Source organism: Fistularia commersonii, chromosome 19, assembly GCF_037954325.1.
Source record: "Fistularia commersonii isolate RoL2024-O1a breed Wild chromosome 19, RoL_Fcom_v1.0, whole genome shotgun sequence".
Lineage (NCBI taxonomy): Eukaryota > Metazoa > Chordata > Actinopteri > Syngnathiformes > Fistulariidae > Fistularia > Fistularia commersonii.
In genome coordinates this window covers 11,012,239-11,040,161 of record NC_141302.1, presented here as the reverse complement: position 1 = coordinate 11,040,161, position 27,923 = coordinate 11,012,239, and the positions used below count along the sequence as shown (strand labels likewise).

At 41.5% G+C, this 27,923-nt stretch overlaps 2 protein-coding genes across 4 annotated transcripts; both read left to right on the top strand.

Annotated features, from left to right (window-relative positions):
* Positions 1-273: 273 nt before the first annotated feature.
* naa40 (N-alpha-acetyltransferase 40, NatD catalytic subunit) lies at positions 274-11,155 on the top strand. The gene is made up of 8 exons (XM_086165214.1): positions 274-659; positions 4,443-4,538; positions 7,236-7,288; positions 7,498-7,593; positions 8,201-8,359; positions 8,480-8,563; positions 9,705-9,782; positions 10,391-11,155. Exons 1-8 carry the CDS (start codon positions 654-656, stop codon positions 10,536-10,538), a joined length of 720 nt encoding a protein of 239 aa, XP_086021340.1. The 5' UTR covers positions 274-653; the 3' UTR covers positions 10,539-11,155.
* Positions 11,156-15,525: 4,370 nt separating this feature from the next.
* b3gat3 (beta-1,3-glucuronyltransferase 3 (glucuronosyltransferase I)) lies at positions 15,526-23,472 on the top strand. 3 transcript variants are annotated; one of them, XM_086165213.1, is made up of 8 exons: positions 15,526-15,660; positions 16,544-16,648; positions 17,522-17,702; positions 17,791-17,974; positions 18,050-18,214; positions 18,300-18,386; positions 18,977-19,180; positions 19,477-23,472. In XM_086165213.1, exons 2-8 carry the CDS (start codon positions 16,555-16,557, stop codon positions 19,573-19,575), a joined length of 1,014 nt encoding a protein of 337 aa, XP_086021339.1. In that variant the 5' UTR covers positions 15,526-15,660; positions 16,544-16,554; the 3' UTR covers positions 19,576-23,472. The 3 variants fall into 3 exon arrangements, with proteins under 3 accessions (XP_086021339.1, XP_086021337.1, XP_086021336.1); XM_086165211.1 differs by having other exon boundaries at positions 16,541-16,648; XM_086165210.1 differs by having other exon boundaries at positions 16,522-16,648.
* Positions 23,473-27,923: the final 4,451 nt, after the last annotated feature.

Below are 27,923 nucleotides of genomic sequence, written 5' to 3'. Positions count from 1 at the left end.
CCTCCCCGCAGGTGAATTCCCGGTCGCGATAGTATATAAAATACATTAAATGGTCGTTATTTTGTTCATATCTTTCATGCGTTTATTTCTCGCATGGATTGTATCTGGCTTCAAGTTAAGAGCGAACTGCACGTAAAAAAGAAAAGTCCAAATAAAATATTCTACAATCAAAACAAAATATGACTATGTGGTTTTTATTTGTTTTGTCACGTAAAGCGTAATATTCGGAATAAAATGGAACAACGTTTCCAAGCATTGACTCTTGAAAGTCAGACGTCTCGGAAGTCGGAGCTCCGGGAGAACACGTGAAGGCCTCATGGTTAACGCGACGGAGAGGAGAGGAAAGAAAGGGGAAAGGAAGGGACCTATATTAAATTCAGGCTCGGATTATTGGCGCCAAATCCTACCAAAAGAGAAATAAAGCCATCTATTTTTTGAAGTCGTTTCGTTTGAATTCTCGAAAAAAAAGCTGGGGTTTGTCTCAAACCCCGCTTCGTGGGCGCTGTAGCCAGCTAGCCTCGTTAGCACACGATCTATCATTGTAGTAATTTGGCCCCCGTCTCCAGTCACGATACTAATATCTCAGCAACGGTGAAGCGGACGGACAATAGACGAGTGTTCATACGGACTGATCGATAAGACGCGGCCGCACAATGGGGGTGAGTTTTTCCCGAGTGCTCGGCGTTGTGTGTCTGTGTGCGGAGTGACACAATGAAAGGTATGTGTTTTTAAGGGGTGTCGGACGGGGTAAATGAGTGAAAGAACGAGGGGGAAAGCAGGAGGACGGGAGTTCATGGTGGATGGATGCAGCTGTGTCTTGGCACTCGGGATGGCTTGTGGCTGCGCTAGCCTCTTAGCTTCCCCTCACCCCCCGGGTTAGCCGCGTTAGCATTGGACTCGTACCATTCGTTATCACGCAGATATATCAGGCATATTTGTGTTATGACTGCATTCTTTTCGCCGCTGCGCTCAATGAAGTTGCTCCACTATCCCACTATGTGTTGAGCCAGCGTTAGCTTGCTAGCCGTGTTAGCCGCGTCAGGACCCCCCCCCCCCCACTCGTGAACGCAGCTTTGCTAGTTATAAACGCTCGCCTGTTAACGTCTGGACCAGCGAGTTAGAGGCACTGCTGAGACCTCTAGTTTCTCATATACGCTGTTTTTTTGGTAAAGACATTGCGGGTGTCAGCTTCAGCCGGGGCCTCCGCTCAAGCCGCCCAGCCGAATACCTCTTGTTAGGCTTTGCGATGATTATTTGGCTTGGTCCGCCACTTTCGCTCAGTTTAAACCTATCCACGTGTTTCCACAGGTCCAGCTCGGTGCTTGGTACAGAGTTAATGCCCTGAGCTAAAGTTGGCTCTTCGGTGCATTCCTTTCATTTAATTGTTACCTCCCGTTCGAGTCTGGCTCCACACACAAGGAATTCGGTTAATTCCTCCTTGTTTGTCCGCGAAGCACCAGTGGACAACTTTGCGCTTTTTGCAATCTAGACGGTGGTGCAAGGATGCATTCAATTCCTAATGTTTTAGACAATGATAGAGTGGACATGAATTCATATCGTCCGGTTTTTATTCATCCTTCTTGTATTGTTTCCTATGCAAGATTCAATTGGGGGTTATTGTGGCTGATATCCTTGTCGGGGGGGGGGGGGGGGGGCAAAACAGATTGACAGCTAATATATGGAATGTCTTAGCTTCTGTGTTGATTCTGTGTAAATATTTCACCAACACGACCAGGCGAAGGAATCCACAAGGCTTAAAGAATGCACTTGTCATCTTAAAGCTGAGTGAAGCAAAAACACCTTGCATACTTACCAGCAACAGGCAGGCTTGTGAAGAAAAACAATCTTGTGCCCTGAAGCAAACATAAATAACTGATTCTATAAGCAAGCACTGAGAAAATGAATACAAATTACATTGCATCAGGGCTGTTAAGTGACAGCTAACTGCTGAGCGTTATAATTAGACGATACAGATTTATCATACAAGTAATCATTTAAGTCAATCCTCAGATATTGGCTAATCATGTGGTAATTTGAGGCCTCGTTTTTTTTCCTTATTCATCTAAAAATCTTTATTTTCCCCTGTCCCGCTGCCCAATTAGCTTCTTTTATGTGACTAAATGAGCAGGTTGTTCCCTTTAAACAGTACTTTTTCGCATTCTTTTGATTCACTACACACGGCATTGTCACAAGCCCAGAGATGTCTGGGGTCCTTTTTTGGTGCATAGAAATCAGGTTACTGAGCCATAAGGTTGCATTTCATTATTTCCTTTAGAGATTGATGAGCAGAGATCTGTTAAATTCATTGACAGCCCTGTCAATAACTACTCAGCACATCTCTTCACCCTTCTGCCTCAAACTGCCTTTTGCTTTGCATCAGTGGGTTTTTCTTTAATGTGAGAGAAGGTATTTCACGGTGTGGGGGATGACTCACCTTCAGTCTCAAGATAATGGGTTGTAGCCAGAAAACCACATGCTGAGAGACTGCTATTGGTTCATCTAACCAGCCTGAAATAAACTGTCAAAATGCTGAGGTCACAACTGAATTTGTGCCGCCCCTCCCACCCCTAATCATCCAGTTGCATCTTCATTTTATCCACTGTTGTGTATTATCGTGGTGCTCACACAGCAGCTGTTCAGGAGTGTGGTTTTTTGCAGGGCATAGATGCAGTCAGAGTCATTTGTGTGAATTATTGCTGCACCAGTGCTTATAGCAGTGGACATCAAGCCAGGAGCAGGCTAAATTAGATTATTAGTTACCAGATTCTTTTCCATGACAACAATCTCTCAGAGAATGCTATATACAACATCTGGAATCAGAATGCCTTGCCATTCTAAATGTTTTTCAAGCTTATGATCATAGTGTTATGGGCTGGATCACTAATTGCTATAGTGTTTGATTTATCGGTGCACGGTTGCCCTAATGCCCCTCCTACGTTTTCTTTTGTGGCTATTGAAGTTTGCTCTGATGTCCAAATGTGTGTGCGCCCACATCCAAGCAAATGTAGCTGCTGGGCTGAAATGAAGCAAATACTGAAAATGCTGCTCTGTTCTTTTGTCAATAAGCAATGTGGAGAAAATTGCACAGCTACTTCTCTGTTGGTAATTTATATTTAGTTCTCCATAGATAAATAAGTAAAGCCGCTGAAGCAGCTGTCTCTTTTTATGCACAGTTGTATGTAATTATTCATACTGTCAGTAACAGAGATGTATTTTTTTCATTTCTTCACAAATTTTCTCCAAATTAATCTCAAAGCTGTGCTGCAACAGGGACGATGCATTATGAGCAGGACTAACAAGGAGCAGACGGCTCCTTGGCTTGATAATCACACTGAACTCTATCATTTTTTCCGACTTTTCACTGTTTGGCAAAACAGTTTTGAGGTCGATTGTGACTTTTTTTTATCTCAGCTGCACCAAGTCAGTGCATTAGATAGGATTCAACTGGCTCTTAGCTGACCCTGCTGGACCCCTTCATATTGTTTACGCTTATTTTCTGAAGCCCCAACTATCTATGAGCAGTATGATGGCATCTTGTACCGGTTATCTGACTGTATTTTAACATTGTTTGTTTAGGACTGTCCTTTGCTGTCAAGTAAATTATTTTTTTACCAATTGGCCCCCCCCCACAAAAAAAAAAAGTAAAATGACGGATTTTCAAAAATACCTAAAATAATAAAGTATGGAGAAAAATATGATAACACAAGTATCAGACAATTTGAAACTGTTTGTTTTTATTCATTTATCTTAAATGCTATATCAGTTGGAGAGTCAGATGATTTAACGCTGTCAAATTTTTTAAATGTCAAAAGTAATCTGTTGCTCTTGTCCCAGGGTTAAACTAGGGTTCACTTCTGATTATCTGCTCCTGCATTACTATGATGTCAATGCCACCAAGCTCCAATTTGCTATGTTTGGAATCACATGAAATTGAATAGTTTGAGATAATTGAGGCCCTCTGTAGGCTTGTGTAATCTATCCAGTCATGTTATCTATCTATATTGCCTCACATGTCAATAAAATGTGGTTGTTTCTTGCTTGCAGACAAGGGGAGGTGAAAGTTGCAGCAGACTAACCCTAACGCAGACTTAATTTGAGGAACTGTGTGTGTGTGTGTGTGTGTGTGTGTGTGTGTGTGTGTGTGTGTGTGTGTGTGTGTGTGTGTGTGTGTGTGTGTGTGTGTGTGTGTGTGTGTGTGTGTGTGTGTGTGTGTGTGTGTGTGTGTGTGTGTGTGTGTGTGTGTGTGTGTGTGTGTGTGTGTGTGTGTGAACATGATGTTCTGGACTCAAGCCCTTATTCTGATACAGCAGTCTAACTCGTTTTCCCTCCTTGCTGTCTTTTCCTGCCCTCATCACCACACATCCTGCATCCCTCATTCACCTACTTTCTCACCGTTTCTTCCATCACTTCTATTCACACCCTGCCTCGTTTCCCATGCACAGAGGAAGTCAAACAGAGCCAAGGAGAAGAAAGCCCGGCGTCTGGAGGAAAGGGCAGCAATGGATGCTGTCTGTGCTAAAGTGGATGCTGCCAACAAGGTGAGATGATTAACCAATGAGGCAGCGCACTTATTTTGCACAATGTATGGGATAAATAATAACTATGTTAAGGGATTGAATGCAAAACTCCGAGTATCCGGCTGCAAAGTTTTTGTGTAACTTTAATGTTACAAAAGTACTAACCCAAGAATTGTACATTATTTGATATTTTATCAGTGATCCAGTGATCCAGACTTTTCAACCTGCAAATTATGAAACACAATTACAATGTTAATTGCCTGACACATTGTTGTCTGGTGAAAATCTTTGCCAATTTTAGCACATTTGTTAACTGCTTTTTCCCTCATTACATTCTCCTATTCCCTGAATTATGTAAAATTGTAGTGATTAGCACAGCAATTGATCACCTTTCATTAAAAATCAGCTAAACAATGTCTAAAATTCAGCAACACAGTGCTTATAACATCAGAAGTAAATCATCCAACAGAAACCCAAAGGAAATAACCATATAACCGATTTGAAGGAAATTATTTTAGTAGTTAAAAGAGAATAAGTTACAAAGAATTATTCGTCTTTGTCATAGAAAACATATGTAATAAGAGGAAAGCTTAATAATTTTCATTCATTTTCTGGGGAAACTGTTATAATGTTGAAACAAAGATTAAGATCAGTACAGAAAACAAGGCCTCCAAATATCCTTTTGCTTATTTGTCATAGTGCCCTGCTCTGCCCTGACAGTAGTCTAAGCACTGGAAGGCACATCTTCCCCTCAGCCACTGACGTCCTCTTCAGATCGCATTGAGTTTGACTCAAACTCGACAGTGAAGCCAGTGATATCAAATGCAGCTTATTTAATATGCACATAACTGGAGAAGCCAAGTACAGTCCCATATGTTTGTTCCATAATTAATGAGCATCGTTAAAACCTGCCCATGTAGTTGAACACACACACACACACGACTCCTGCTGCCTGAGGGTTAGCTGAAATCTAGGAGGAGAGAGCTCGTACACAGAGTGGCTTGGCCTGGACAGTAAATGGGTTTATACATTTATGCGTCATCCTGTATTCACTGCTGCTGCCTTCCACACAGAGAAGAAAGTGCAAGCAATAGTTAAGTCTCTGATTGTCTTCCCCCCCAAAAAAATCCTGACTTCTATCACTTTCCCCTGTTTGTTGTCCGAGTTTCCAGTAGACACAGAGTATCTTCTATGTCAAGGTTTTTCGTCTCGTCTTCCTCCAGGAGACCATGACCTGAATATTTCTGTTTTTTTGCGTAATGGAGCTATACCACTTAGTATCTTGTAATTCTCCCGCATCGATGGCTCCCTTTCGGGCTATTGAGGCTCTCGCGCTTGTAGTCAGGCCTGAGGGAAGGCTGCAGTGGAAAGGCTATTATGCTTAACCTAAGGGTTCATTGGGGGTTTGAATTAAAAGAATGTAGGGCTTCAACCAGTGAAAGGCTTAGTTCATGATTGAATGTTACATCCTCAGATATTTCATACAGTTAACGGACAAAATCAGTGATTATTTATTGTCTATCCTGTCACATCAGTTCATATTGAGTGCGATGCCTTCTGTCTCAGGTGTCTGATGGGTAGGGTCCCAATTTAGCGTTTGACTTCACCATTTATCACAGATTTGTGACACTCTGTCCTTGAACAACATCTGAAATGCATGCAATACAATGTGTGGATGAAGTTGTGTACTTGAGAGGAAAAAAAAACAAAATGTAGCTTGCCTCACTCAGTGCACATGTGCTTTGCTCAGTGAGGCAGCGATCAGCTGTGAAATATTAAACAGGAAATTGCCAACGCAGTGACCCAAATTTATTTACCTGCCGAATCACAGAGTTTGCAGAACGCAGGGCTTGTCAGGTTGATGTTCTCTGGTTATTTAAAATGTCTTGCGCATCGATTTAATGTAAATCAGAATGGGTAATTAGAGCTTGTTTATTTCTACCCACAGACTAAATTAAGTCTGCTTTTCATGTGTATTTTTAGACATATTTTCGTAATTAACATTATTTTTCTACAGTTATGTTAAGAATTATCTGGTAGTTTACGCCATATTTTCAACACTTACCCCAGCTGAAAATGGTCCCTGTCAACCTTCTTGGTTCACTAGGAAGAGGTGTCACTATCAACCCTGAAGAAATTCATGATGGTGAATACCCAAACACACTAAGTGTCCAACTTTGAAGCGGGAGCTCGCCTGGGTTTTCACTTCTATCCGCTGAAGATAGGAAGCTGATGCTAGACATCTAAACTGGAAATTTGAACCAGGATAGAAAGTGACTGACATCATCAATGTTTTGCCTTAAAAAAATCTGCTGTTGCTCAATTATTACTCTGGACTGAGCAAGTATCAAGACCCATTTTCAAACTTTTCCTCAAAGATTGAATACCTAATTCTAATAAGGTGGATCTAACCAAGATGTTGCTGATTTCAGGCATTTTGTACGACTGCCAACCAACGAGGGTCATTTAATTTACTCTGACCAATGGGTGGATTTTCTCTGTTGCAACACAAAGCCAATGACATTTATTGAATTTAATGAAGGCATTGGTGGTCTAAATTGAGTCCGTTGACTGTCACAACCACAATCCAACATATTCATGTGAAAATATGTGCAGAACTGAAAGTGAGCCTTGATGACGTGTGGCTAAGTGTGTGAATGCATTGCAGTGTGCTGAGACTCTGCCCTTAAGGCTAATTTTGTCCACTTCTTTTCACAGCTTGATGACCCACTGGCTGCCTTCCCAGCCTTCAAAAAATACGACAGAAATGGGTATGTCTTTTTTTTTTATTTTGGCAATATTAATAACTTTTAATGGACTTTTTCATAAATGAATAAAGTTCCTAGTTGTTTCATGTCCCAAACACAGGGGGCGGTAGCACAACAAGTTGTACTGGTGGTGTTTTAATGTCAAATGAATCTTTCACACAGCAACATGAGCTCATACCTTAAAGTCACATGGAACATGTCTTCCTGTCCAGGCTCAACCTGCAGATAGAGTGTAAGAGAGTGACTTCCCTCAACCCGCTGTCAGTGGAGTGGGCCTTCGAACTCACCAGAGCCAACATGCAGTCCCTGTAAGACTTCCGTTTTGTTCTTGTATCTCCAGAGCAACACCACCCATCCACAGCAGAAGGAAGTGGACTCTCACTGATAGGAGCCGTAGACTGGGAAGGGGCCACAGAATGGAAATCAGGGCCGCTGCCCCAGATGTGCATGGCAGTTTTTTCCGCTGTCAACCAGTAGATATGAGAACATATTCAAACATTACTGGACAGGATGGAGAGAACTTGATGATATTCAGACACCCCTTTTTTCAGTACTGATTATTATTATATGGAAAAAAAAAACAAAAGTCATGAAGCCCATATACAGTAGATTTTATCAGTGTCTCCTCTTGCATTTTGAAGAATACTTCAACTCCCCTCTCGGGCAATTTCTTGTATGCTTGTTGGTAATTTCTTGTTCACTCGTAATTTTTATTTCCTGCAAATTTTTGTCACGTGTGCTTTTTCTAAAACAAAAAAAGATCGTTCCATCTCATTTCTAGCTGAATTTAAGGTTTCTGTGATCATAGTTGTGAGAGGAAAAGTTACGTAAATAAGCTGCTCAATAGGATTGTCACAAAATGGAGGGGTCGGCGGTCGTGTCTCAGTCGACCATGTCCTTGCTGCTGTGCCGTAGTTACGAGCAAAGTGAATGGGGATGGAAGGAGAGGGAAAAGCGGGAAGAGATGAATGACGAGAGAGCATGGTACCTCTTGGCCCGTGACAGTGACTCCGCCCCCGTGGCCTTCTCTCACTTCCGATTCGATGTGGAGTGCGGCGAAGAGGTACTATATTGGTAAGTTTGTAGGACTCCCCTAAACCACCACTGCCACCACAACCTCTTTTTTAAGTTTCCCTTGATGCCAAGCAAATGTTTGACGAATGTGTCTATCAAATTGGTGTCCCTCCCCTCCAGCTACGAGGTGCAGTTAGAAAGCAGAGTGCGGAGGAAAGGGCTCGGCAAGTTCTTAATCCAGATACTACAGCTCATCGCGAACAGGTAACTCAACACAAATTGCTGCTCATTAAGCTACCTAATGGAAATGCATTATGTAGAATGGATACAAGTCTGCTGGTTTGAAAGCAAACAATAGCAGTGGCACATGGGTAAGTAGCAGTGCCTGCAGGTTCTGATGTTTCTTTCCTTGTAATTCATTCTTTGCACATACAGACTATGTAAAAATACACAGTAAACACCACAGTCGAAGTAAGAAAACATATTTACCCAATGCATATGGTGACAATACAGTCACAGCAAAAAAAAAACTACTTAGCAAACCCAACAGGAGGAGAGATCAGTTACACTGCAATTCAATCATAAGTTTATTTTTCATGATGCAATATTGAAAACATCCCAGCTCCATCTTCTCATTGGTTCATTCAGTGGCCTGAGGCTTCCTGCTCCATTAACAGTAAATCCATCATGTCATTTCACCAGTTATGGAGACTAAAGCAGTTGGTTTGATGTGATTTCCTTTTCACAATAATGCAGTTGAGGGCAAGAAAAACCTAATGCTCTGGCGCAGTGTGTCCGTGGCTGCTTTATACTCTCTGCCCTGATGCCTCAGTGGCACTAATGGCCACTGGTGTATTTTCATATCCGGAACTGAAAGCAGACCTAAAAAACTCATCAGCCCCAAGGTCTGTCCCACAGCAGGCGTGCAACTGTGATAACCCCACCATGTGATCTTGTGTGATACATGTCACAGTGCGGACTTCAGTTCTTCCTTTTATGGTTAAAAAAAATAAAGTGGTACTTTTGTCAGTATTTCACCGAGGAGGATGGTTAACGCATGGTACTTTCACCACACACCTCACTGTCTTCTTTGACATAACCTACAGCCAACCTTCACTTTCTGTAGAATGATTGAACTACGATTTTAGAAAATGATCAGTCATTTCAAGTAACTGTGAAGGAGGATTAGTTCTGTCAAAATTGAGGGCGTTCTTACTTGGTTAAGTTTATTTTTGGGTTTAATCTCACAGCGGCAGGGCACTGACTGATTTGCTACATCAGGATCTATAACACAGATAAAACTTCTAAATGAAATCGATTCTTTTTTCTTGTGGTCTCTTCATAGGGTTTGTTAATGTAGAAAGACAATCTAGGTTCTTGTCAGAAAAGTTTTCTGTCTCTGCAGCACACAGATGAAGAAAGTGATGCTGACAGTTTTTAAACACAACCATGGGGCGTACCAGTTCTTCAGAGAAGCTTTACAGTGAGTATCCCGACTCCTGAATTCATGGATTTTTGATTTGGTCTTTATAATGAATTTTGAAGACAGTGGCGCTAGACACACAGTAAATGGTAGCATGAAGAGGGAAATTCAAGATGCAATTACATTATGAAAGATGTCAAAAGCCCTGCTCCCTCTGGAGTGGTGGTTTCAACCTTTGGATTGTGACCTCAACGGTAGGTCATCACTCCACCTTTACTGTTACTTTTTTTAAATGTATTTTTGTCGACAACAACCTTTTTTGGATCTAGATATCCCTGTGTAAAATGTGTTCATAGCATTCAAGTTTTAAATGTCATAATACACAAGAGTCCAAATTCAGTGGTTTGAGTATAGGTTTGTTGTTGAAGCTGTATTTATGATTGATATTCATTGATCTCGTAATCCAATCGAATTGTCTGTTCCCACTAGCTGCGCAGGGATCACTTTAATCTCAGTCTGATGGAAGTGAACATAACATTAATGTAAATAGCAACACAAAAACAGATGAAATGCGAAGGTGTTGAACTTTCCTGGATGCTGACATCCAATCATCAGAAAAGACACATGAAGGCATCACAAACAATCCCCTCTCCTCCGCCTCTGCCAAGGTTTGAGATTGACGAGACTTCACCAAGCATGTCGGGCTGCTGCGGCGACGACTGCTCCTACGAGATCCTGAGCCGGCGGACCAAACATGGCGAGGCCTCAGTGGGACACACCCACGGGGGTGGGCACTGCGGCGGCTGCTGCCACTGATCAGCTGCAACCTCTTGATTGGTCAAAAGCCAGCAACTTTCTCAGCTGTGTGTGAAAGCTTGAGCTGCCTGCTGCTTCCAAGGGTTTGACAGGCTGTCCCTCCTGCCATGTCAATCAACCAGAGGTGGACTGAGTCAAACCTGGTTATGGATATCATTGTTACATTATGTATGAGATTTGTGTTTTCGTGTAATCCTGCCACAAAAGCAGTATGCAGTGCCAGCTTTCACACATCGCTTCTGTTTTTTTTTTTTTTTTTTCCTTTTTCTTTTCCTATGTCTTGGTTAAATGTCCAAGACATCTTTTATCACTCTTCTGTCCCTCTTATTGACTATAAGTAGTTCTGGTCAAGAACAAACAAAGGAAGTGCTGACATTCTCTACCACTGCAATGAACCTCATCCTACCCTGCTCTCATCTGCTTATGTGCTTTACTGTATGAATCATCCTGCAGGACTTCTTCAGCCTCAGCTGGAGTCCAAATGTCCGATGGCCCTGGTCTCGGTACAGGAACCCGAGGTGTTTTCCACCACTGGAACTCGTGACTGGTTTTCAGCTGGCAGGCGCCTTTCTGTTTCAACCAATGGGCAGTAAAAGGATAACTCAATATCCTGCAAATGGTATTGTGTGATGTGTCTTTTTTTTGTTTTCTCGTTTATGGCACGAAATCTTTCGTCTCAATCCAAACCAAGGGTTTCTCAAGTCATGGACTGAAAAATGTTTGAATGAGTATTATAGCGGTCAATTAGTTTCTTTTAGAAATTACTCCCAATCATCCAGAAATCAATGAAAAATGAGCATTTTCCCCTACACGAAGAAACCGTGAAATCTGAAAAAGTTGATCTAGTGGTTTCAATCATTGAAGCCGTTAAATGAGTAGCTTATTCATGCTACGTGCTCTTGTATATAATGAGAAACATGTTCCCGTTTCACCCAGCAGTTCCCACTCTGGGTCATGGGCTGCTAAATAGCCCCCTGGAAATTCTTTGGCTGATCAGTCCGGACTGGACTTGCAAAAACCCACCGAGAATTAGATTTTCGTCTTTCTCAGTTGGCTTGAACCTTCAACATGGAGAGAAAAGACAAGGTCATTGCTCTCCCTTTCTCTGGATTACTCCTTCTACATGCAAACCATGATTAGATGCACATATCCCCACACCTGCATTTGAGTGCAACAAAGTCCGATATTTGTGCTTAGTTATGTTGCTGCCGGCCGTCACTTGGTCATGTCATGACTGCAGTCCTAGGACTGGAGCTGACTAGTTTTGCTGCAGATTTTAAATGTGCTTCCTTGTGGTTTTGTATGACAAAGGTATTTGCATTTTGCTTGGGCTTAGACAGAATGCATTGGTTCAGGTAAAACACACCGGGTCAGCTTTAATGAAACCGCTAATCAAAACTACATTTGGATTTTTGACAGAATAGTATTATCTATAAATACAAAAGAGCAAAAGATTGCATTTGAATAGATTCGTGTCCCAAGAATTGCTTTCTTACTACTGCTGTCTTTAAGTCTGCATCAACCTGCTCCTCAGAGTTCCTGTGGTGGAATTGCCTGTCGTATCCAAAGGTTAAGATGTAATTCATTCAAAGTGGTAAATTCTTCCAAACAGATCAACCAGGCTCTTTGCTAGTCACTTTGGATACAGAGTTGGAGGAAATTTATGATGCGTTTTCTGCAAATCAGCCAACGGTTCCACAGTGTGGGTCAGCTGAGTCTGAGAGGCCTCGCCGCACCGAAACCTGATCAGTTCTACTGCGAGTTCTCTGCACGTACAGCTTGTAAGTTATTTTTTTGTAAGAGAAGCACTGCAGTTTGCAGCAGCTGCACTGTTTTGAACCACGTTGCCCTGTGATACTACTGTTTCCTTAGTACAGCACATTATAAGCACTACCCGTCATCTATTCAGGTGATGCCTCCCATGCCCCTCCCCCCCCCCAAAAGATCCTTTTGACATAATTGCCTTTTTTATCACACATCATCTTCTCCCTGTGAAAGTAGTGAGTAAATTATAGTTGTCGTCATCTTTGCTGTAAATCTGCATCCCACCCTGAAAAACAATCCCAGCGTGACTGTGCAGCTTTCTTCAAAAAGAATGATTTGCATCCTTTTGTCTCCTACATCTCTCGCTGCCACACTTCCAGACACGAGCTGCAGTTCTGTACAAAATGCATCCTCCCTCCCCTCTGTCTGTTCTTGGTGCCTCTTCCCTCCCTCCTTCCCTCCCTGATGATGATAAACCAGTGGATTTTGCCGCTACATTTAGCTGTATTTAAAAAAAAAAAAAAAATCCACAATCCTGTCCCTCTCTTTTCTTTAGCATGAGCAAATCATATTGATTTAACAGGGTTGAGGACTAGTAGGGGTCACCGCTATGTACCATGACTCATTAACCTTGAAGTTGAGGAGAAATAAGAGGAAGAAAGCCCATGGGTGACGGGAGCCATTGCAGGGCACTGTGTTTGTTTTTGTGAATGTGGTACTTTAAGAAAAAAAACTTCAGTTATTGGCTCTTTATTACAAAAGGGGATTATAGCCACATGGGACTTATAGAAAATAAGGTTTTGATTTTTTTTTGTTCTTTTGTGATAATTTAAGATCGGGGGAGAAGGTCTGAGTTCTGAGATTGAAGTTTGCTTTGTTGGTGTTTGTAAAAGTCTCATAATTCTGACCTTTCTCTCAATATTTTTTTAAAAAGACCAAATTAAAAAAAACCCAAAAACATTCTTCTTCAAATGGCTCTCATCCCCTTGTGTAAATTTCTCAGCCTTCCATTATGATGTTGCATAATTAGGAAGTGCTTAGTAGAACAGAGTCAGAATCAGGATGACCCGTTGGTGATGCTGCTTCTGTGACTGAGGTGCACTGTTTGAACCTTGTATGTAAAACTTTTGGACATGCATATTTCAGAAGCTTTTTTTTTAAGTGAAGGCTGAGGATCATTCCTCTTCAAAAAAAAAAAGCCCCTCAGCGTAAAGTTGATGCTCGTTGAGTTTTGTGAGAAGGACCCGATTATTTAAGGGTGAAACCTGGAACAGTTCGCTGCAGCCACTTTGCTCACGTTGAATTGCTATTATTTACAAAATCTTTTGGACATTTTTTCAAGTGCTATTTGTCAGGGTTTTGACCAAGAAGAAACCTCATGACTCCCCTAAACCGATAGCTGGTAGTAAACTAGTCCACAGCTGTATGAGATGCACTGCTCTTTAAGGGTTTTAGTTCAAACAGCTGGAGGTCAAACAATAAACTAGGCCCCATTATGGCTTTGTGTACTTGCCCCGCCGCCCAAAGTAATTGAGACTAGACATTAAAAGGAGTTGTTTTATATTCTATATTGTTACTGGAAGCAATGCAAACAGGTGCAAAATGAAAAGTTCATTGGATAGGGATTAATGCACAAGGACCCCTGGCGCAATAGCGAAAAAAACAAACAAAAAAATAAAAACTTGAAAGGTCAAATGAGAGATGATGTCGATTTAAAAAAAACAAACAAAAAACAAACAAAAAAACATAATACTGCAACTGAGTAACATTTTAACTTGGGGACAAAAAATACTCAATAGCCAAAAGCAGAACAATTCTGCTACAAAAAGAACCCCCACCAAACAAATTTGAATGTCTCACCTGAAGGTTGTGTACGGACAGGCGCCTGGTTAAACTGTGAAACCAAAAGAAGCTACAATGTGAAGTTGAGACATTTTTTTTCCCAGACAACTTGTTTCATGACACAGAGGCAAAGTTATCTTGGCATCAACATTCATTTTACTCTTTAAGCCTGTTTTACTCCTAAACATGTGAACATCGCTTGTTCTTAGATCGAGGGAAGGAGCAAAAGAAATAAGGATCTAACTTTGTGGCACCTGGAGAAGACACTCCACTTGGTTATATGCTTGCTTTGAACTTCAATCACGAACAAAAAAAAAACAAAAAAACAAATAGCTACTTTTCATTCAAGACTATCTTTTGAGGAAAAGGCTTTTTAATACAAATGTTACAGTTCTAAAAGAGATTGTCTTTCGTAGTGGTAGGGTTTCAACTGACCGTCTCTCTCAGGTTAATCAAACATAATCGAACCTCATCTATTACTCAGCAGCCATGTTGTCAGGTGTGTGCTGTGTAGGTTTGCCCCACTGTTTGAGTCAACTTCTTGTGTCATGCCATTTAAAAAGACTTTAAACCTGCTTTTTGTTAGTGTTATTAATTGCAGTTTAAAAAAAAAACAACCTGAGAGGCACATTTGCCTTGAAAACATACATTTTTGCATGGAATCAAATGTCAGCTGACTGTCAGCCCAGACAGGGGAGCTGCCATGAAAGCTGGCCCAGTAAAGTGACAGTACTTTTGTGAAATAAGTTAGAAAATGAGCCTAAATTTTACCATTCAGTTTTAATTAAGTGAGCTGTCATATTTTTAGAAAATGGTTATGTACCCGCGCCATTCACAGATATTCCTCTTGGTCTTTTTCTCTGTGTATGTACGTTAAATATATATATATGAGCTGTTGCAGATCCATATTCATTTTCATTTCTAGGCCTTTTACAGGTAAAACACTTTTTTAAACAGGATGTTAAATGAAAAAAACAAAAAACAAAATAAAACTCTATGTTTGGGAGTTTCTGTCCTGTCCAGTCATTGATAATGAAAGGGAAAGCCGTTTCATTCTGCCTTGTCAGTGTTTTATTTGTATGTTGAACAAATAAAGGAAAGTTGTTTGACTTTGCAACTGATGCCCTTTGTGTTTTTGTCAATTTAAGGTTTGTTTTTTTTCCGCTTCAGACTTCAAGAAACAAATTGAAAGAAAGATATGAATAATGAATACTAACAATTGATGTGATTTATCTATTTTTCAGGAACCAAACGTAATGCGTGCCCGTTTCAACGCTCTAAAACATTTTTCATTAGCTAGGAACTAAACATGTGTGTGTTTCCAGGGGTCTCTTTAGTGTGTTGCAGAAAACCGGAAGTGGTTGGTGCATTCTGAAAAAAATGTCCTAACCAAGCCGAATGAATGATGTTCTGATGCTGTAAGGTGCCTTTGTCATCATCGCACCAAAATGTCATGAACCTTTAAGCTCGTAGCCTCGTTATTTTTTCCCTCCTCGTCTGGAACTTTCAGTATATGGTAGGTTTATGAGCCTGGAAGTCGAGCATTTGCCACGTTATTGCTGAATATGTTTGTCAGGCTAACAGCAAACATTAGCTAAAATGCCTTTTAGGTTAATTTCATTCTATCAGGAGGGTAAAGAAATAGCGATGTTTGACTTTTTCTTTTTGTGGCTTTGCTTCATGGTATATTTTTTTTGAACGTAAAAGGTGTTACGCAGTTAGCTTACTTTTACCTTCCAGCTGTTTTTCCCTTTCAGTATTAGTTTTACTGTGTACAACTCTAAAACCGCAGTTTGGCAGAGGGACACGCTCGATCTCGGCCTACAAGTAGGATTCAAAGGCATTCAATTCAAAAAATGTTGCCTTTTAAACATGCATAATTTCAAAATAGAAATTATTATTTTGGTCTTCCATAAACATTGATTGCGTTTGTATTTTCAGCGAATGTTCTGGTCATTTTTGGGTCTGAAGAAGCCGTTTGCTGGCTTTGAGAAGAGTTTATGGCCAATATAATGATAATGTTTATTAACATTATTTCCAAGTAGGCTATCGGATTATCAATTCATAATTTTAAATTACCTTTTATTCACTGCATTCTAATGGTGCACATACCCCAACACAGACATGCATTTGACACTTACAATATATACACACTCATGACTATTGGTATAAACTGTACAGCTCACAGCATTCAAATCCTGCTCTTAGAGTTCTAACCCCTCTGAGGTTCTTTTTGCCCTGTTAACCGATGCAAACGATTGATAATCAATGGTTGGATAACCGCTTTGAATCTTACCAGTGATTAGTTAACCTGGCACATTTGTACAATAGTTTATATAAGAAGTAGTGTATATCATTGCTGTGTTTCTTCATAAAGGTCACATCTTGACACTTAGCAGGTCTGGGTACCATGGCAACAAAGATGAGGCTTAAGCTGAAGACTGTTTTTGTGCTCTACTTCATGGTGTCTCTCTTGGGCCTCATCTACGCCCTGATGCAGCTTGGTAAGTTCCACTTGATAGCGCATGAAACTTTGCCTACTGGATATGGTGAATTGAAAGATGCATTTTTCAGTGGTGGTGCAGGTGGACGGTTTGTTGGACCAAAAGAGTTGTGACTGCAACAAAATAAGGATGCCAATTTTTTTTTTTTTTGCATTGCAAGATTGATTTGAAAGGGGATAAATATGAAAAGGAGACTTTTCAAAAGGGTGCCCTATATTCGAGAAACCAGATTTTTTTTTCAAAAGTCTGCGATTCTTTTATTGTAATTTTCTTTTACCTGTTTTTAGACAGTTTTACTACTATTTAACTCTTTTAATTTCAACCAATTTCTGACATTTTCCAGTATTTTTATTCCCTTTTTTTAAATTTCAAGGTAATTTCATGCTGACTTTGGCAGAGCTTTTTTAATTGGGGGAGATCTGCAATTTTGGGGTAATTTGTTACAATGATTAGCTGACAATTCAAGGTCACTTAGGTGTCACCAATCTTATTTGTATAACCCAAAATCATAAACACAGGTTACCTCAATAGGCTCTTAAATAATTTAACTTCTGTTATTTATGCATGATTTTTAACACTTGCACTTTTTTAATCAAATGAAAATAAATCAGATGAATTGTTTGAATAAAGGAAAAACTACATCCCTGAAAATTTTTCTGGTAAAATTGAAAGTTTTAATTTATTTCTCAAAATTAAGTTTTAGAGAAGATTCATGTTTCAATTTTCAGGAATATAATATTCTATGTTGAATATATACTTGTGTACTTCCTTAGTTTAAGGATTTTACAAAGGAATCACATATTCAGGTGTGAGATGCATACGTGCAAGCAGCAAAAACCATTTGAACAAATCTTCATCCCTTATTTGGTGAAGGTCAGCGCTGTGACTGCACAGAGCACGACCTGCCTAAGGACCGTACCATATCTCGGTTGCGGGGGGAGCTGCACCGCTTGCAGGAGCAGATGAAGAAATCTGAGGCAACAAAACCACCCCAGGAACAGCCTGCCAAAGCCTCCCTGCCCACCATCTTCGTCATCACTCCAACATACGCTAGGTGAAGTTCTCAACTCCGTCTCCGCCGTCCTCCTCCTCACCTTTTTATTTTCCCTGTTTAAACAAACCACTGATTCCTGTCCACTCAGGCTGGTGCAAAAGGCCGAACTGACCCGCATGTCCCAGACCTTGCTCCATGTCCCTCAGCTCCACTGGATCTTGGTTGAGGACTCCTCACATAAGACACCTCTTGTGAGCAACTTTCTAGCAAAGAGCGGCCTGACATACACGCACCTGCATATACCCACCGACAAGGACCGCAAACTGCAGGAGGTGGGTGGGGTTTGCTGCGCCGCTCGCTTTTTCTCCTTTCACCCTATAAGCCTGAATATTTGCCCCACCCCACAGGGGGACCCTAGCTGGCTGAAGCCTCGTGGAGTGGAGCAGAGGAATGAGGGTCTACGATGGCTCAGGGAGGAAAGAGGGGCCCAGCAGGAGGGGGCGCACAGCCAGCAGGGGGTGGTTTACTTCGCCGACGACGACAACACCTACAGCCTGCAGATATTTGAAGAGGTGCCGCATTCTGTGCCCTATATTTAAAAAATCCTCGAACAAGGAGGGGTTAGAGAATAAATAAACGGATGGCGTGTCATTTCAGATGAGGAGCACCCAGAGAGTGTCTGTGTGGCCAGTGGGGCTGGTGGGGAGTATGAAGTACGAGAGGCCAGTGGTTGAAGGAGGGAAGGTAGGTGCCACCCAGCTGAGGAAATGCATGCATTATAACCATGTTCATGACAAACAGAATCATATTTTCTTCTTTAGAGAACAAACAGCTGCAGTCAGAGTGTGTGAACGTGTGCGATCTGGTTCAGTATAAACCCTTGAAGACACGGTAGTTTTGACAGGTTAGTTTGACCGCTGAAAATACACTGGGAGTTTGAGGGTAAAAGAAAATCCAATATTATAGGATTATATAGATAGATAGATATAAAACTGATGTTTCATTAACATTAACAGTGCAAGATTTCATGAATTTGCAGGCACAAATTAAACACTAATTTTTTAAAACTGAAATATTAAAATCAGCGATGCGCAGAGAGGATGAAGGAACTGTGGGTTGAGCCGAGCTCCAGTTCCCGCTTGACTGGCCGATCATTTGTCTCATTAATTTTCTTGTCATGCATCCGTTGGGTCCCTGCATCTCATTTAAAAACAACATAAAAACAAATCAGGAAACTCGATTAGCATTTCAACTCTGTGTTTCATCTCTCACAGCCCATTTAAATTATCTCCCCCTCAGCTCTGCCCTCTTTGTCCGTGCCGGTTTTATCTCAGGTTGTTCGCTTCCACACGGGCTGGCGTCCAACCCGTCCCTTCCCCATGGACATGGCGGGCTTTGCCGTGTCCCTCAAACTAGTCTTGGACAATTCCGACTCCTGTTTCGATGGCAATGCGCCTATGGGCTTCCTGGAGAGCAGCTTCCTACAGGGGCTTGTGACCAAGGAGGAACTGGAGCCCAAAGCTGACAACTGCTCCAAAGTAAGTGCATCTCCCTGTGCAAAGTGAACAATGCCACTGTGTCCTTGAAACCAGGTTATGTAAGCAAACGCTCAACAATCATCCTGCATGTCCTGGAAAACCCGGAAAATAGTAGATTGTTTTTCAAGTCATAAGGAATTCTTGGAAAATTCTGGGAGATCTGGCCTTTTTCCTGAAACGCTTATGCTTGATGAACGTAAAGTATGGTATGTAACACTCTTGATTGTGTGTCCATTCATTATGTGTGTCTGCGTGCGTGCGTGCGTGCATGTTGTGCTGCATGCCCATCCACACAGGTGCTGGTGTGGCACACGCGGACAGAAAAGCCGAAGATGAAACGCGAGGAGGCTCTGCAGGCTCAGGGACTGGGCTCAGACCCCGCTGTGGAGGTCTGAGGAACACACACAACCAACACACATGCAAACGGTTACAGGCAGGCAGGCCCGCGTACAATCACACACACACACACACAGTGTGAGGCCAAACTTTTCTGTGTAATGCTGCATATAAAAACGCGCAATGTAAATTTTGTAAAAAAAAAAAAAAAAGAGGATGTTAAAAGTGATACTAAGTCCAGCACGTTCAGACTGTGTTATTTATGAGTGTCTGTCAGTGTGTGTACTGAGGTCGTATGTGATTCAGCTGTGTTTGTAGTCTATAGGGCTGGGCAATACGGTAAAATGAATGATAATATTTTAACACCTTTAATATCCCTGAGCATAAATGCGGAGTATATCATGATACCTGCGTAGAGATGGGGAAAAAAAACACAGCTCAGATCAACAGCACAAATTAACAGAATATTTTCCCCCTTTTATTTCAAAATTCAGAAGTGCTTTTAAGGGTTGTGATTTATCTATTTTTATTGCCGATTTTGAGGGCTATTTTGTTGCTATTTTTGTTCTTTTTAGATAGAACAGGCATTGGGGGAGGGTGTCCTTGTTGATTTTTTTATTTATATTTTAATTATTGTTTTATTATTGGGTTTTCCCATGACTGCGGAAGTAAAAGTGACAATAATCCATGTGCCTGCCAGCCCAAGATGTTTATGTTTAGTCTGTATTTTTATCCTGCAGAGAGAGGGGAGGAGGAGTCTTAAGTCATTTAATACAGTTGGCGGCCTTACGGGTGTTTGAGGGCTTATTTACTCCCGTTGTTTTGCTATTTAACACGTCTGGGTCCTTTGACGCAGTCGTGGTTCGATTGTTAACCTGTAGATATGGCACAATCCAGCTGTCAGGGTTAGGAAAAAAGCTCATTATTATTTTTATTATTGGTTTTACACAAAACCACCAAGTAGGACTGGGTAGTATAAGATATATGGCAGCGCTTGAAAGTTTATGAAGACTTGTAAAGTTTTCTGCATTGTTCTATGAATTTGACCTAAAACATCATCTAATTTCCAAACAAGTCCTAAAATTATATCAATAAAATCCCTTTTACTAAATGTGAAAAAAGGTGAGATAAGATAAGATAGATCCTGTGACAGGGAAATTCAATTGTCATAGCAGCCTTACAAAGTAGAAAAGTGTGCAAATAGGAATAATAGACGGAAAATGGAAGGACATAGGAAGGATAAAGGATATAGATACAAATAGAAAAAACTAATTTATGATATATACAGGAGAATACTAAATATAAAAAGAAATAAAAGAATTGCCTTGTGCAGGGAATGGTTATAGATATTACAGGTTTACAGTTTCTGGAAAAAAAAATCCTTTAACACTTTGTTGTGTTGCAAAAGTAAGTGAATCATTATTATAGAACAGGGGTCTCAAACCCACGGCCCGCGGGCCAACTGCGGTCAGCAGGACGGTAGTTTGAGGCCCCCGCTTTAATATGAAAGTTTAATCTTAGTGCGACTCGCACGAGTTTGATGCTGTATGTGTCAGCACCACCTCCGTGATAAATAGATAGGTCTGTCTCATTCTGAGGGCTTCATGCTTCGGAACACCCAGACTATACCGGCAACGTGACCGTGCGAACGATCGTGGAAACCACGGACGTAAACAACCCGCCGCTGCTGAATACACATTTGAACAGATAAACAACACGCCGGTGTGGCTGTCACTGGAGCCGGGTGCTCCGAAGCACCAGACCTGACGTTACATGCGCACAAGAATGGGGAAAATGAGGGCTAGGACGCTAACACTGAGCTATCACTATTACATACACGCGCACGAGTTCCATGCTAGCCACATGCTGAACTTTTCAAAGTTTATTAAACATTTTATTTATTGAATTTAATGTTAAATAGGCACCACAAACACTTCGTGTTTTCATGGTTTCTGACCTTCAACCAATCACTAACTGCCCTGCTCGATGTCATATGTAGGCTCAGGCGCAGGACCCTGAGCCAATCTTTTACCAGCGGAAATTACGTTCTCCGTGGGTCAGCTAAACACTAAACTGAAACTTCACTGCGACAGTGACACCTAGTGGAATTATATATATCACAGCCCCAAACATGTCTGTCAAAGCCTGCAGTGACATGAAAGGTTAGTGATGAGCAGACAATTTCAGGAAAAGTTGGAAATTCAATATTTCTTTGTGGAGCACAGGGGCACCCCGAAGTGTCTTATTTGCACAAGTAAAATTGCGGTGCATAAGGAATACAATTTAAAACGTCATTGCACAATTACACAAGCTGAGGGCTATGCAAAATACCAAGGAGATGAGAGAACCAATCAAGTTGCCAATCTTAAAGCATGTCCACTGAAGCAACAAGATTTCTTCAAGAAAGCAACCAAAGAGAATAACGCAGCAGTCGAAGTTAGCTTAGTGATTAGTGAGATGATTGCTTAATTCTTTATTTGTTTATTTATTTTTTCATCTTATTTTGTGTAGAAAATTAAGATATTTGAGAATGGTGGAATGTTTGATCAGAGCTTTTCTTGTGGAAAACCTGATGCGGCCCAGCCTCACCCAGACCCTAGCTCTAGCGGCCCCCAGGTAAATTAAGTTTGAGACCCCTGTTATAGAATTTAAAAGTGAAATTACAGTCAATTGTTTTCAATAAGGACTTGGATTGACATTCAGGCGTGTGTGGATGCCCCTGTTTTATTTAAAGAACGGGGATCCAGTTAAGTCTAATCACTTGGGAAACACATAGGAGGATGTGTGCCATGGCTGGAACGAAAGACGTGTCTGAGGATCTCAGAACACAAATTGTTGATGCTCATAAAGCTTAAAAGTTTGACCATCTCTAAAGAGTGACCCAATCTTAATATGTTTTTTCTTATTTTGTTTAATTTGGTGTTCTTTATCTACTTGTAGGAGTTTTTGAATTTTTCAAGTGATGCTTGATGTCACGTTTATGCAAAAATACAGGAAATTCTAAAGGGTTCATAAACTTTCGTGCACCACTGTAGTTCAATATGAAGGTATTCATAGGAAAAATCTGACGTGTGTGTGTGTGTGTGTGTGTGTGTGTGTGTGTGTGTGTGTGTGCGTGTGCGTGTGTGTCAGCGAACGCCTAGAGTCTACATTCACACTACAGAATTCAAATAAATCAGGCACGGCATCTGATGTTTGTAGATGTATTAAAATCCTTTTCCTGTAGTTCTACAGCCACATTTGGTCAATTACACTGATTATCATGCAGATTTTCTCTTTCTTCCTTTTTTTCATTTAATATTTGGTTTCCAATTGACTTATGTACCCCTCCTCCTGCCCCCATCTATTTGAAATTAAATTAAGTCAGTTGAATCTAGGAAGATAAGAATTGAGCAAGTTTTTGATCTGTAAAACATTAATGACAGCAAGACTTACTGTATATAGATGTACTGCCCAGCCCTTCTGCAGGTACTGAAACAATTATGTAATGCCTGGTCTATATATGCTGGTGTTAGTCCCAAGCTGCAGATTCATTTTTTACATTTCCAACAATTCACGCTGCCAGTAATCTCTTTCAGCACTGCTTCTCATGACTACGGCTCTAAAAACAAAGCTTTTGAAAAACAAAACAATCCCTTCAACTGTACTTCAAGAGCCACAATAGCACTTGAGTTTGTCTTTAAGCGGCAGGAAATCCCTTCACACCTCACAGTAATTCACAGTATAACTAGAGGTACAACATTAACCCGTCGATCTCTGCTTGAAGAACCAAATCCCTGTGTCATGGGCGGGGTCCGCCGTAGTGTCGATACAGTGAAGCAGCAGGTGCCTGTTAGCGTAGCCTGTGCCCTGAATTGCATCTCTCCTGCTGTATTGCATATTTATGACTGTAATATTGGTCCTTACATTGTACAGTGCAATAAAGTCTATCCTTAATAAACCTACGATAACGGAACACACATCTTTGTCCCTCCTTATATTGTCTTGGACACCTTCTTAAACAATCATCCGGCAAGATAGACGATAATCTTTGTATTATGACGACCCATTGTAAGAAATATAACTTTGTTGGCACGAGTAATGTACTTGGACAAACAAGCGTGTCACCAGTATTTGTGGAGTGATAATAGCTCCTGAAGATTTTGGCTGATTCTCAGAAAGACGCTTCAGAGAATATCGACCTCCACCTGGACCCAACATCCCACTCCCAGTCCTACACGTTGAGATATTTTTACTGCCGTAAATAGACCCAAATATCTTCCTCCTACCCACGGCCCAAAGTTAAACGTAGAACCTTGTTTGTGATCTTCTGAACTTTTTAAAATCCCAGGGAACTTTCTATGCGGTTCTTTGTCAAACTTGGCATTCTGATCTTTGATATTTGTCTTATTTAAGTGCTTAGCATCATAGTTCAGGAAATGGTATCATCAAAAACAATAGGTAAAATCTAAAATGGTCATTTTTGTTTCTGAAAAAAAAAAAAAAAAAATCAAGTATTGCTAATATTGAGCCCCTGAAGAAGATAAACTCCTCAGCGTGGATTGGATGATGACATTTATATTTATGCTTTAAATCAAAATAACATTGTCATATTGATCACTGATGTTGAGCTTGTTTTCTCAGCAAAATCAATTTCATTTTTATATATATTTATTCTTTTACACAATGTGGCCCAGAGGTGGGCGCAAGTCAGTGTTCTTCTTGAGCTGGTGCCACACCTGGAGCAATGCAACGCTTTTGGGACTTTTGAGTGTTTGGCTGATAGACAGGAAAAGCTAGAGTTGGTTGGTTTGATGCAGAGAAGAAAGGTGAAGGCGCTGTGTTGATGTCTTAAGTTCCATTATGGATTTGGTGGAAAGAGAAATTGTCTTGAAGGAGGAGCTTGTCAGGAATGTTCTGGAGGTGAGGAGAATGTCAGATAGACTGATGAGTCTGTGGCTATGGGGATGGAGATGATGGAGGATTTGGAGCAGTCCAGAGCAATGAAGAATGTGGAAAAGAGGTGGAGGAATGTGTGCGAGTAGGTTGGAATGGGTGATGAGAGAGAGAGAGAGAGAGAGAGAGATTATCCGCCATAATGAAAGGAAAGGTGTAGAAGACAGTGGAGAGACCTGAGGAAAAGACAGGGATCGGAGCTGGAGGAAGCAGACATGAAGATGTGGAGGTTATCTTTGGAGGACGGGTGGTGAAGATCTGGGTCAAAGGCTGCTGAGGTCGGAACTGCAGGAAGGTGGACTGGAGGAACACCAGAGAGGAGATTTAGGGATGGAGGGAAAGAGGACAACTGGTTAGTTGGTGAGAGAGAAGATGATGCAGAGGAGAGGGTTTGATGGAGGACGTTGTGGCGACCTCTGAAAGGAAAAGAATATGAAATAACTGTTTTTTTCACAATATTTGGACTGCCCAAAGTACTGTGTATTACTCTCTACGGGATGAAAATCATCCATTTACTCCTTGCATTACTTCAGCGTGATTGTCAGCATCATATGAGGTCAATTATCATGTGATTAAATTCACACTTTTAACACATCAGCACGTATTTATTACCTAATGAGAAGGAAGCAAGGAAGCCCTATTATGTTCTTTCATAAAGGAATAACTCAAGACCAACATCGATTTATATCATTTAATTATGCAATGCAATTATGCAATTATGACATTTATGCAAATAGATGAGTACACACTACATCAGTGAATAATATTAGAGTGATAGAAAAGACAGATCTGATGATTTTTTGCTCCATTATTCCGCCTATTACAAGCACCTTGATGAGAGTACGATGAGTTACTAATGTAATTACCGCCTTAGAGCAGTCATGTGATTTGCCGGCGTTGTCCTGCGTTTTGTCACAGCAAACAATCATCTCGCCACCAGGCCCTTTGTTCGGAGATGTCACTGAGGCGTGTAATGTGTGCACGGCCGTGAACATAATCCATGTGTGTGTGTCAGAAATGTTTTTCATGTGCTCTGAACGCACGCACGCATACACACATACACACACAGACAGTAACATCGGAGAGAGGTGGGCCACAAGGCTTTGCCGACATCATTTCGAGTTTGAGAATTATGTTTGGAAAATGACACTTCCACCAAAAAAAAATCCAATTTTTTACCCAGGAAGTTGTTAGAAACAATTGTCTTATTCTGGCTAAATATCCCCTCGCTGACCCCCAGGTCCCCGTGACGAACCCCGGGCCAGTTTTAATTTGCCCAGATAACAGACGTGTTTGGCGGCTCCTAATCTCCCGGAATAGTTCTTCCTCTGCTCTAATTAAATAAGTGACCACCTGCCAGTTTTTACAGTGTGACATCTGGCCCAACAAAAGAAATAATTAGCTGCCCGCTCCGCGAATATCAACCTCCTCCCTCGGATACTGTCCTACCTGTCTGGGCGGGGAGGCGTGACGGCGGCGTGGCGTGCACCGCGAGATGAGGATTAAGGCCAGAATTCAGGATCCGATCACTTGTTATTGGTGGCGTGCTCATTTTTCAGATTTCCGTCCATATGGGATGCGTATCCTGCGAGACGTGATGCCGACCCTTTGGGGCCTCGAGTTGTCGGAGATCTAATTGCTCCCCCCTTCCCCTGGCTTGATCATTTTTATAGATTTCCAGCCAAAAAGACTTTTTAAAAACTCTTATCCCACTGACTGATTCCTTCTCGGCCTGAAAGGAATTCATCGCCGGCATTTTTTTTTCCCACATCGTAAAAGTGAGTGTATGTTTAATTGGTGGTGTGTGTAGCGGGTGTCCGCTGAGGTTCCTCCGCAGTTGAATTTTCTGAACACCAAGGTATTGATTGGCCTATTGATTTTCGAATAAGCTCCCATTGCGGAAAGTAGAAATCCAATTAAAAGTTGAACGCAAAAAGGGTTAATCCCATCAAGACGAAGAAACATATCGATTTATTACCCTCAAAATCAATGCGGTGCACGCGGCGTGAGCTCGGCCCTTTCACCATCTCGCTGCGCAGCTCATATACACACACACTCCGGGGTTCCAGCTTATAAATTTAGAGTTTTGTTTGTAATTCATCGCAGTAAGTTCTTTAAGCTTCCAAGAATATAGTTTTCAAATAAACTGTGAGCAACTGGAATTTTAAATTATGTTGCATTGATATTTTGGACGGATGTTTCCATCTGTAAATAGAATTTTTAAGATCATGTCGAGCCTTTTAAACAACAACTACACGCGGGTCGGCTGTGATTGGACGCGGACGTTCTTGTTTCTGATTTCGCCCACTGGCGGCCTCGGAGAGGAGGATCGGAATGTGGCGGGACAGAAAAGGTCTTTCAGCGTTTCGATAAGATTTACATGCACACGCCGAGCGTCTCAATCCATGAGTCAGAACGCACGCCATGGGGAGGGGCGGGGCTCCAGCGACCTCTTGACCTTTTCCAGTGGGCTTCTGTTCACATCCTTATACAGGCAACACTACAACTGGAAAGCACAGTTGACGATTGTAAAGATGGACAGGCCCATTTGTGTCACAGGATTTCAGCGCTGTGGGACTGATAAAGTTTGAGAGGGCTTGATTTTAATGGGGTCACGTCGTCATTCGCAGACAGAAAAAAAACTGTTCTAAGAACTGTCCGGCTTGGACTGCTCTTCCAGGAGCTCCCCTTCCTCCAGGGGAACTTTTTAGTTTTACATTCTCAATGGCAGTCAGGGATCATAGCAGTAGGTGAGGCGTGAACCTTATAGGTGCCAAACTCAAAAACAAACTGCTGCAAAAAAGAGGAAGACAACACTGAAAACATGGAGGACGAAGTCACCGCAGTGCTCATGTCCTGCATGGAATAATAACCATTGACTTTCAAATAGGTCAAAGTGTTTTTATTTCCTCCCCTGCGCTGGTTTGCAATGTGCCGTACCTATTCGAAAGAAAATCTTGATGTCCCTCTGCGAGCTCTGGAAACCCCTCTGGAGCAGGTCCGTTTCTCACTGGTTCTGTCCATTTTGTCACAGGAAAACAGCTGACCAAGGTAGTTTTTAAGAATGGCACCCTGCCATCTGCTGAAGAACCGATTGTTGGCAGTGGCTTATGAGTTCCACCAAGCACCTACTGTATGTCAGAAGTTCTTATGGAATGGTTAAAAAAAGTAGGAGTAGGAGCTGAAATGGTACCAGGGACTGAGTTCCATGGTCTCTGGCTCATCTGTGGGACCAAACAGCCTCGTTCATGAAAAGGTCACAGTGTAAATAGGTCTGGAATTCATCGATTCATTGGTTCATCCATCGATTGGTTATCTATATCGCTTATCCTGTGCTGTGGGAGTGCTGGAGCCTTTGTCAGCTGTCTTTGGGCGAGAGGAGGGGTTCGCTCCGGACCCAGTCGATCACAGGACCACATATAGAGACATACAGTACAATCATTCACCCCACCACCCATGAACCTCCAATGAA

What these genes read in the sequence shown, in the direction of transcription:
- b3gat3 (XM_086165213.1), top strand. Translation starts at nt 16,555, where the DNA reads ATGGCAACAAAGATGAGGCTTAAGCTGAAGACTGTTTTTGTGCTCTAC. An exon ending in CTACGCCCTGATGCAGCTTG is followed by an intron (nt 16,649 to 17,521) that starts GTAAGTTCCACT and finishes TATTTGGTGAAG; the next exon opens with GTCAGCGCTGTGACTGCACA. An exon ending in GCCTGCAGATATTTGAAGAG is followed by an intron (nt 18,215 to 18,299) that starts GTGCCGCATTCT and finishes GTGTCATTTCAG; the next exon opens with ATGAGGAGCACCCAGAGAGT.
- naa40 (XM_086165214.1), top strand. An exon ending in AAGTGGATGCTGCCAACAAG is followed by an intron (nt 4,539 to 7,235) that starts GTGAGATGATTA and finishes TTCTTTTCACAG; the next exon opens with CTTGATGACCCACTGGCTGC. An exon ending in CTACAGCTCATCGCGAACAG is followed by an intron (nt 8,564 to 9,704) that starts GTAACTCAACAC and finishes CTGTCTCTGCAG; the next exon opens with CACACAGATGAAGAAAGTGA.